Source organism: Wasmannia auropunctata, unplaced genomic scaffold (genome assembly GCF_000956235.1).
Source record: "Wasmannia auropunctata unplaced genomic scaffold, wasmannia.A_1.0 LD335628.1, whole genome shotgun sequence".
Taxonomy (NCBI): Eukaryota; Metazoa; Arthropoda; class Insecta; order Hymenoptera; family Formicidae; genus Wasmannia; species Wasmannia auropunctata.
The window spans coordinates 16,039-27,122 of record NW_012027262.1 but is presented as its reverse complement, the minus strand read 5'-3'; the positions used below and the strand labels follow the sequence as shown (position 1 = coordinate 27,122).

At 33.6% G+C, this 11,084-nt stretch overlaps 1 protein-coding gene across 4 annotated transcripts; it reads right to left on the bottom strand.

Annotated features, from left to right (window-relative positions):
* Window positions 1-1,946: 1,946 nt before the first annotated feature.
* Window positions 1,947-10,525, bottom strand: LOC105456618 (tyrosine-protein kinase Fps85D). Of its 4 annotated transcripts, none has more exons than XM_011700807.1 (16): window positions 10,337-10,525; window positions 9,914-10,250; window positions 8,888-9,061; window positions 8,639-8,735; window positions 8,347-8,542; window positions 7,854-7,991; window positions 7,557-7,766; window positions 7,250-7,433; window positions 6,783-6,956; window positions 5,980-6,216; window positions 4,726-4,902; window positions 4,428-4,641; window positions 4,130-4,282; window positions 3,892-4,014; window positions 3,698-3,820; window positions 1,947-2,623 (listed from the first exon to the last, which is right to left on the bottom strand). In XM_011700807.1, exons 2-16 carry the CDS (start codon window positions 10,124-10,126, stop codon window positions 2,481-2,483), a joined length of 2,556 nt encoding a protein of 851 aa, XP_011699109.1. In that variant the 5' UTR covers window positions 10,127-10,250; window positions 10,337-10,525; the 3' UTR covers window positions 1,947-2,480. The 4 variants fall into 4 exon arrangements, with proteins under 4 accessions (XP_011699109.1, XP_011699110.1, XP_011699108.1 ...); XM_011700808.1 differs by having other exon boundaries at window positions 10,467-10,522; XM_011700806.1 differs by having other exon boundaries at window positions 9,914-10,525.
* Between the last annotated feature and the right edge of the window lie 559 nt (window positions 10,526-11,084).

Here is an 11,084-nt window from a genome sequence, read left to right as displayed (position 1 = left end):
ATATATATATATATATATATATATTCAAGTTATATGTATGAAAGTGATAACAATATATTACTTCTTGTAAAACTGAATTATTATGTGGACGGAGAATTATAATAATTTATAAAACAATAATTAAACATTACGAATAAAAAAACATAAGCAATGGCATTCACATTGACACGATTTTGCAATACCGTATATGATGGCGATTAACAGTGCATTTTATACTTATATATACATATGTATAAATACAGCATATCAAGAAAAAGCATGACAGAATAATTCAGAATAATTGTTTTCTTTCTTTTCGTCATTTTCCGCATGCTATGTTCTGGCAATCATCCTTATATTTTTATATCATTCCATCTTACTCGCTTGAAAAATACTTTCAATTTTTCTTATGCAATAGAAAACATAAATTGTAATTTCTATAACGTATCGTAAATTAACACATTCGCAGCCACTGATGCAGTACTACGTCCTTCTATAAACTATAACTGATTGTCATTGATGTAATGCTATCTTTTTAAATTCTGTAGCGGGTTTTATCTACAATGTAGTACATCTTTTTATATTTTAAGTTCAAATTAAACAGAATAAGTTTTGAAAAAATATAATTGTGATGCTAGTTTTAGCTGGAAACTCAAAGACAATTTTTAAAAAAATATACAAAAAAGAAATATTGTATTTTTAATCTGAAAAATATATAATTTTTTTATGTAAATATATTTATGTAAATATATTTAATTAAATTTTCCAGAAATATATATAATTTTAAAATTATTTAAACTAAAAATTATATATTGGTTCACATTTAGAAATAAATAATGAAATGTTTTGGCGAGACATTTCGACTAAATCTGCTTCAGCCGCAAGTACAAATTTCAATAAATACATTAATCGGAAAATATGTACATTTTTAATAAAGTTGCAGATGCAAATTTCAATAAATCAATTCTCTTTTGTCGAGTCTAAATTTAAAAAATTTTTTTACATTTTATAACATTCATGTTCATAATTTGACATGTTCTTTGTTTGAAATCTAATGAACATCGATGGATAAAAAGTGACCATATACGCGCAAAAACAGGTTTTTTTCGCTTATTTTGTGGATCGAATCAAAATGCAAATTGAATTGTACATCAAACGATGTTATATGATGGGACATTATTTCAGAAAAATTGTAGTTGAACATAGAAATAGTTTTGGAGATACAGAAAATCAAGTAGTCAAATTCGCAACATTGTCCAATCTTCAAACAAATAGTTACAAACACGATATTTCAAATTTTATAGTTTTGATTCTCATTTTAACAACAGAATTGTGGTAATCAGCTATAGATTTAAGTTTACTGTATCTTGCTTCCAATTTCAGAAAGATAAAAAAATTACTGGCTGCAAAAGCATTAAGATTCATATTTTCCCTTTACTTAATGTACCAGAATCTGATATATCAAGAATATCTCGCTAATATGGATCAAATAGAAGTTATGCCAATCATATTCTTCCTTGACATATATTGTATTTGTAGGATAAAATACGGTTTGGTTGTGAGCATTTCATATCTTTAAAGCTCAATATATACATATATATATATATATATATATATATATATATATATATATAAATTATGGGGTTTCACGATTTGTAAATATACAAATAAGTGTCAGGAAGCTATAGCACCAATTTATACTTCTTATTGGCCATAAAATACTTTTAACATAATACTTGTAGTAGAGAAGTGCGAACTATTCGAATACGAATCGAATGAAATCGAATCGAATCAGATAAAACTTAACTCGGATTGGATCTCTATTATGATCGAATCCGAACTATTTGAAAAATTCGAATTTAGGAGGTGTGAATACGAGTCACATATATTGACAATTTTATAAAATTATATTTTCCCATTAATAAGTAAAACAGCATATCATAATCGATATTATTTTTCTTATACAGAAATCTTTTTTAAATATCTGTATATTAAAATTCAACTTAACAATAATTATGTTTAACACAAATTAAATTGAGAGAAGGCCAATACGATCATATAGCAGGATCTTGATGATTCTAATATTTCTATGTGATTTTACATACATATTCTAGTTTCAACGAACTGCGTGCCGTTACCTTCAGATTCAACGCAGCTCATTGCTTGAAACAAAACAGTATTACCACGTTATTAAATTGATAATCAATTTAATAAATACTGATACTCACCGGCATCTAATAAAATCTCTTCCTGCGACGCGGTATGAATGCTAAGAATTATTTGCTGCGAAAAATATTACCTCAGTCAGGATTTGAACCTGGGACTTCCCAACTTTCCGGGGCGGGCGTCTTAACCGCTCGAGCACCGAGGCATGTGCAATAATTATGTTGTTAATTAAAAGTTATGTTTCAATAAATTCCATTCGTTTCGGATTCAAATAAAGAAATGAAATTTGATTTAACTCGGCGGCGTCAAAAAACTTTGATTCGCACATCTCTAACTTATAGATACGCTTGCGAGAGTGTCTCGACCACGGTGTATATTTGATCAAAATGCGGCCGTTTTTCTGGTTCGTAGTCCCAGCATCGCAACATTAATCGATAGATCTCTTCAGGCGTTCCATCCGGAGCCGGCATTCGATACCCTGATGCAATCAATGTATGCAAAATTGTCAAAATAATCGTAAAACAAATGTATATAAATGTGTATAATAAAGCATTGTTCAACAAAAAATTACTTTTTTTCGAATACTATAACGAGACTAGTCATTTGCCGTAATTTTTTGGACACCGAATCCGATTATAGAATTGTTCTATCACGTCACAATTTTGAGAAATTTGCAGGTAGAGTTGCAAAAAAAGGTTATTTTTATGTATTTTGTCATATTATAACTTCGAAATGCGACGTGCTGGAGAAGTCTTCTTGTAATCAAAATTAAGTATATTGTTAAGGACTTCAATCCTAAAAGAGAATTTTTTATGCCCGTTATAGTTAACAAGTTATTTATTGTTAAACATGGAGTCTATCGCAGAAAAGCTATGAATTAAATCATTGACAATTTATCAAACAGCTTCCAATTTTGTTTATTTTACGAAGTTCACATTTTCAATCTAAAGCTTACACAACAAGTAAGACCTATCTATAAACACACGCGCGCGCAAGCACACAAACACGCACACACATTTTAAAATAATTTTTAAGACACTTGCTATATTACATTGAATCCGCCATTTGGGATTTGTCAATTTTGACATTGGATTTATATTCAGCGATTTAAAAAACACTTAAGTTGAAATAAAATTGAAAACTGGTAAATTGTCAATTTAATTCACAGCTTTTCCGTAATGGACCCCATATTTAACAATGAATAACTTGTTAATCATAACGGACACAAAAAATCCCTTTTCAGGGTCGAAAGTACTACATACTTAATTTTGATTGCAAGAACACTTCTCTAGCATTTTGAAGTTATAATATGATTTTCAAGATGATTTTCAAATTGACAAGATACGTAAAAATAGCATACCCTTTTTTGCAATTTTATCTGCAATTTTTCAAAACTGCAACGTGATAGAGTAATTTTACAATCAGATTCGGATTCAGCGTTCAAAAAACTACGGGAAATGCCTAGTCTCGTTATGATATTTATTATCAGAACAATATACGTTTATATGTTAATCTCTATAATCTCGTCAATCTCTGTTATTCATTCCCTTACCTGCATCGATCTTCTCGCGCGCTTGTGAATTGGACATACCACTGTATGGGTTACCGCCTTTAGAAAATATTTCCCATATCAGAATTCCGTAACTCCAGACATCACAGAGCGATGTGTATTTACCTGTGAAAAAATAACACAACATAATATAATATTTTTGACATTATCAAGACGGCGAAAACGCCGAAACCTACCGAAATTCAGAGCTTCCGGTGCGGTCCACTTAATGGGAATTTGTTTCATACCGTCCGAAACTATGTATTCTTCCTCTTCCCTCGACATTCCAAAGTCAGAGATTTTGACTATACATTCGTATCCTAAGGAAATACAGCGACATTACGTTTTATTCTCATTATTATCGCTTAACTCGCCTCAAGTTTAAATCTAGTGGCTTTCCCCTTTCCCTCCCCTCGTGAAATGTAGTTCATTTACCTACGAGGCAGTTGCGAGCGGCTAAATCTCTATGGATGCAATACTTAGATTCCAAGTAGCTCATACCAGCCGCAGCGTCCTTGCACATACGCAGTTGCTCCCGCTGTGTTATTGTACTAGCATTCTTCCGCAAATACGTAAGTAACGAACCACCTAGAGTTAGCGATTAGCGATGTGAACTATCATAGCGTATACATCGGCGGATTTCCAATTTTTACGATATAGCATAAAACGGCCAGAGAGATGTTAAAAACTGTGTTAGCATAATGGCGACGTTAATGGGACTCTGTCGGCTTACCGGGCACCAGCTCCATCACGATCATGATCGGCTGCTTTTGAACGCAGATGCCGATAAGTTTGACTATGTTCGGGTGATCGTACTGCTTCAGTATCCTCCCCTCTTGCAGGAACTTGCGTTTTTGCTCGTCTGGCAACGTTACCTTGCACGTTTTCACGGCCACCTCAGTTTTGCAAGTCTTTAGTTGCGCCTTGTAAACATCCCCGAAATTTCCCTGCAGAAACACAAACCGTTGGCATCATGTGTCACAGAATATATCGTAAAACACACGGGAAAGCTATTGTCATAGCCTACTCACTCGACCTATTTTCTCCAAAAGGATGACATCATCGTTATTAAGCTCCCACCGCTCGCGCAAAATTGGCGTCTTAAGAATAGCACCGGATCGGCTGGTCACCGGCAAACCGGACAACCATTGGTGCCTGATCAATTCTTGAATAGATGGAAACGTGGGTCCTTCAAATCTATAGTGTCCCTGCAATAACGTATATTAATATTGTGTGCGTGTGTGTATTTTTAGGATGGGCTGAAAAAATTAATCGATTAGTAATATCCCCAAAAGTTAGTTATAGACCTCAATATGGTCTAGATAAAATTTCAACGAAATCAATTAATATCTTTAGGTTGCCCCTCGACTTCGAAATTAGTAAATTTATGCATTTCTGCAAATTACATTTTTCTTTTAAGCAACTGTGTTTTCTTTACACCAATCGATTCATTTCATTATTCTGTGCTTAAAAATATTAGGTATCATTATCAAGAAATCAATAGTTTACGAGATATTTCATATCACATATCAAAATATTGCATGATAAAGTATAAAATATTCGTAAAATATTGATTTTTCGATAACTTTACCTGAATACTTTTATATGCAGAATAATTAGAGGAATTGTATTATATAAAAAAATATATATAATTCCGTTTAAAAAAATCAAAGTGATCTTGATTTGATCTCAACGACGCCACCCAAAATAAAATCAATACCTTCTTATGTCCCCCTCTGAACCATACAATTTTTATTTGAAACATTTTTCCATACCTATCATATTTTTCGAAAAATTTTAATGTATTATTTAAGAATATATTTTGGATCCATCATTTTGAAATGTATACTTCTGACCTCGGATTCGTGTTCAGCGACCAAAAAATAACAGATAATACCAAACTGTATTGAAATTCAGATATTTTTTCGAATTTGGACGCATCTATGAAGAAATGCATAAACTTACTAATTGCAAGGTCGAGGGGCAACCTGAAGATATTAATCGATTTCGATGAAATTTTACCCAGACCATATTGAAGTCCATAACTAACTTTTGGGGGTATTATTAATCGATTTTCAAAAAATTTTTTTTTCGGCCCACCCTAATATATGTATACATATAATATATATAAGTATCTCCATTTTTTCGTTTAGTAAATAATAATTTTGAGCTGTCAGAGAAATTAAACTTCCTAACAGAACATTTTAATATTATATTTTTATGTATTACAAGTTTATGTATTAGCGTTAGTGTATTAGTGTTAGTAACATATACTCTATTCTTACCTCTTGTGTAGTTTGTACAATAAAATGCTTGTGCCCGTCCCAGCAAACGGATAAAACTATCTGACACTCATCGTTTCTCATTGTTTCACGCACTAAAAAGTCCCCTTCGTTGACGAGTAGTCGAACGACCTCTTCTCTCGGTAATACCCCATGAAACCATTCTTCCTCCATAAGAGGACCACCGTTCCCGTTACTTTTTTGGTTGTTAGTTAAATGCGATATTCCACGTAACGGTACCTATAGATATAAAAATTTCATTTGCCTGAATAAATATATTGACGATAAAGTAAATGATAATTTGCAATTTCAATCACTCTGTCATGTATATACTTATCTTATTTCTGTACGTATGTATAAATATTAGTTAAAAATGCTCATTCTCATGCATGAAATTCTCATGCCTAGCACTGATAACATTATTATTCAGCATTAACAAAATTCTATTATATTATTATTATTATATTTTCTAGCTCATTCATGCAACATTTTCTAATTGTAATAAATCGTGTAAATCATAATTTTGTATATAAAAAATGATAATAAAACAAGGTTGTTTGTGAATCTTGCACTAATTTTTGTAATAAAAAGAATATTAATACGGGAAACTAAGATACTGCCTACGTCTGTATCTGACAGTATGACGACAGAAAAATTTATTACACCACAAAAGCTGGGAGAGATGTGTTGTATGTGAGTTCTATGTAATGACACAAGACATTATCAAACATCTTATCGCTTTGCGACTGGGCGCAGGAAATATCACGAACACACGAGATATCACACGAATAAAGTATAACACATACAACAGGAGGGATATTTTTGTCTGCTTTAGCCGCAGGCCCTTCGCTTTTTGCCCTAATCATCCCGTTTTTCGAGTCGTTAATTGCCGGCAGGGATTTAAAGGGTGATTTTAATATTGTCATGAATCGCTGATTTCTCCTCAGTGTGAACAAACTGTTGTCTGCGACTGTATTTCTCTGCAAAGGGCTAGATCTAACTAACTTGTCATTCCAGGCAACTCATTGTTCAATGGGAAAGAGTATAATCGAACGTAATATTTTCACATATTATTGTCACAGTTGCAGTAATTTTCTAAATATCTTTTGCTACTGAGTTTTGATTATAATAAAAACCTATTTCTGGGAACATTCTTCCAATATCAAGGAATAATTACAGGATAAATACAATATACTGGATTTATTATAATTAATAAAATGTAGTTTTTCTTATTAACAAAGATAAGGGAAATTACTTCCGAGATTTTACTTACTTTACTGATTGCAGGTGAATCGGTGAAAGAACCTTCCATGGAAAGATCGCAACCCGAAGGTAACTCTTCACAGCCTAATTCGTTGAGAGCGCCTCTAATGACGTCCACTTGTCTCTGCAATTTTTTCTCCTGGCAACGTAATTTCAGCTCTTCCCTTTCACGAGAATAGTCCAAGACTGAAATCCTGTTCGACAGGAAAACACACAAAAGGACGATTGAAAGTTTATATTCATCGGCAAATGTCAAACTTGATTGTGTGACTGCGCATCGTTCGTTGCACTGTATTAACGATAAAAAAATTTATTACCTAGAATCGCTGTTATTTTCTTGCGGAAATTGCGGACTCTGTCGATTTTGTTGCGTGGTTTTGAGAGAGGCTTCGAGTTCCGTCAGGCGACTTCTCAACCAGTCTATAGTCAAGTTATCGACGGTCAGTTTATTTGGCAATAATTTCCCTGAAGTGTCATCCACAAGATTCTCGTCAAACGTGAATCTGATCGGAGACGCTGGCCTAGTTCTGACATTAGAATTTGCAACATTTGTATTAAGGTAAACATATTTTACGGATACAATTGTACAAATAATCGTAGTGTTATATATGTACTTGTGCTTTCCAATAAAATCCCTGTACTCTTCGATAGGCTTGATACCATCAACTACCTTCAGCACTTTCACATGGATCTCTAGGAATTTCTCCGTTGTAAGATCTGTATATTTTACAATATCCTGCAGGATTCCCTTCCTAGAAAATCGCGGGAATTTTACGTATTATACATGTAAAATAATTAACCATATTAATTTGCATAATAAAATTTTTACCTTCTCCATTTCTAGTCGCATGTAAATAGAAAAATTAAGATAAAATATTAAGATCAAGGATGAAAAGTGGTAAAAAAAAAACTCAGACAACACGAAGTCCAAAATCGGGAAGTAAAACATCTTTAAATGTGTTAGACATTTCGCAGATATCTCTGAGACGTTTTAAGTCCTGATTTTGAACGTCATATTTTTTGGGAAGAGTTAAAACTTCATCAGGAGTGTATCGTTTGCATCGTTTTATATCGTACAAAGACTATTTATAATGAAAAGTAACTCACCATGAAGTTATGAATTCTTGGTGAATAGCCTGTTGCCGATGGAGCAAACTTGGCAAATAACAGGTTCTTAAATCGTGTTCACATTCTGTCACAGCGCCTAGTAGTAATACATATTCATTATGTGTTAGATGAAGCTTCCTGCACGCCTTCTGATACTTTTCTCTGACTTCGTCTAACTTGCGGCCTCCCCTACCAGCTAAAACAAAGTTACATTACTGTATCACTTTCTTATTACAGAAATACAACAGATTTGAAACAATTGTCCAACATTGTCTTTGTATAAGGTACTTACATTTAACATAATATTCTTCAAATCGCGATCTCATTAATTTATACATCTCCAAACTCTTCTGATATTCCATTTTTTTCCTAGTTACGTCATCTGTCAGCTTCAAATGTATGAATTAAAAGGAAAATTTAAGTAACAAACACATCAAGAGCCACTTAACTTTTTATATGCTTATTATACTGCTTTAATGTTATTACATATATATATATATATATATATATATATATATATACACACATTTATCTAGCTTACCTGCTGAAATTGATTATTCAGCCAATTCTGTTCCTCTTGATACAACTTTCTTGCCCTCCTCCTTTCTGAGTGCAATGTACTCAATTGATCTACAACAATATTTTCAATCGAATCTGCCTGCTGCTTGATCAATTTCGCTGTTTGATCAATAGAGTCCATTATGTCTCTCCAGCTCTGCAAAAATATATTTCTTTATATATACTTTAAGCATAAGCTAGAATAATGTTTATCCTAGCAATCTGCCATCAAATTTGAGCAGAACATTATAACAGATCGATATCAGCTATTGTATTGAACAACATACTGTATTAAACTCATGTTTTGTCAACAATGCCTTTCAATATAATTTGACAGTAAATTGCCAGTAAAAACCAAGCAAAATCCATCATTTTAGATCTGTTCTCTGTCACTGCTTTGAGCTGCACTAACACTTTTTTTATCTCACTTTTGCCAAATTTAATAAATATATAAGATAATAATTGAAAATAAAGTTCAGTAGATTAAATATCAATCAATAAGTAAAAAAAGGCTTTTGAGTGCAAATTAGATATTGATATTTTTACTTATAACAACTTTAAAATATTTATATTAAAGTCATAATTATCATTCTTTTTATCTTATTAATATTCTACTTCATTTTAAGTACAAATGTATACTTCAGCCACAAAGAGCAGACTTTTTATAATCATTCAAATGGTAATGAAATAGCTCAGGTTTCCACAGTCAATCTATCGTCATATTTTGTCAGCAGATTCTATAACATTTCCACTGGAATTCTACTGAATTTCTATAGAATTTTAGTAGCAGACATTTGACAAATCTGTGTATTTAACACAGATTTCTCTTAGAGAAATTTAATATTGTGGGTATTAAATTAATTAATAATTAACTAATTACTTTAAGTGTAAAAATTATTAGTGCTTTTAATACTGAAAATAAAGTTAATAATCACTAAGCAAATTAATTAATGCTTACAGTATTAAATTTCTCTAAGATTCGAGTATCCGGAGTAGGAAATTAACTTACCTGAGTTATAAGACTGCCAACGAGATCCTCGTTGCGCTCGATCTTCCTCCCCTGGGTGGTGAGCGAGGTAATAGTGGAGGCGTATTCCCGGTCGGACTTGATCTTCGTCGTGAGGCACCTTCGCATTGTTTCCAACAGCTTGATCTCGGCATCCTGGCGGGCGAGCAGCGCCTCGTGCGACGCCTGACCCTGCAGGCTCGTGGAGAAGCCCATCTCTCCGACGGATCCTCACGGACGCGGACTATCACAGGCTAATGCCAGTACTCAACGGCAGCTCATCTTCAACTCTCGGCCTCGTTGAAGCGAAGATATTCTGGACGTGACATCGGTGAATATCCTAACATTTAATTTTAAAGTGCAGGGCTTGGTGCGTTTCAACGGTGACACGACGTGTCCGGGGAGTTATTACATGACCAGCATTACCGCCAACTACTATTACGACGACGACGACGACGACAACGTGCCGTTACTCCGGCACGTCCCCGCGCAGCTCTGAGATCAACATTTATATTTATACCCGTCTCCCAAAAACTGTAGAAAAATTTACTTTTACCAGAGAAATACCGCCATTGGCTATATCGCACGATGATGTCGATCGAGGAAGTTCGCTAGTGTGCCTTGGTAATCAATGGCCACGTTCAGCATCGAGTCCTAGATTATTAGAGAAGCGCGACCGGCTTGGAATATGGTAGTATCGCAAAAATACTAGAAAATATTAAGTGTGCTTTCCAACAAGAAACACAGGCGGCACTGTTAAGCCCGTATCAGACTAAAGATTGAGATTGAGATTGTAATGGAATTTGACCAATTAAAACAAAGTTCACTAAATTTGAGATTGGTTTTCTTTCTTCTAATTGGTTAAATCCCAATTCAATCTCAATCTCAATCTTTAGTCTGATACGGGCTTTAGGGTGCGTTCCCACTGAGCGCGTCACGCGTCGCGTCGTCTGTCGCGTCACGATTAATCGATAAAAATATCCCATTTTATTGTATTATTTGTCACGCGACTCTTTGCACGACGCATTAAGGCAGGAGCACAGGCTTTTGCATAACGCTGCATAACGCATAAAACATAAGGCATAAAAAAATTAACCAATTAGAGTCCTTCATTTCATACTCTGATTGGTTGATTTTCTTATGCCTTATGTCATATGCGTTATGCAGCGTTATG

Excerpts from the sequence above, each read along its gene's own strand:
- LOC105456618 (XM_011700806.1), bottom strand. The coding sequence starts at position 10,126 with ATGGGCTTCTCCACGAGCCTGCAGGGTCAGGCGTCGCACGAGGCGCTG. Across the intron at positions 7,992-8,346 it reads CAAGAATTCATAACTTCATG|GAAGGGAATCCTGCAGGATA; the intron begins GTGAGTTACTTT and ends GCGATTTTCTAG. Across the intron at positions 4,283-4,427 it reads CGTGATGGAGCTGGTGCCCG|GTGGTTCGTTACTTACGTAT; the intron begins GTAAGCCGACAG and ends CGCTAACTCTAG.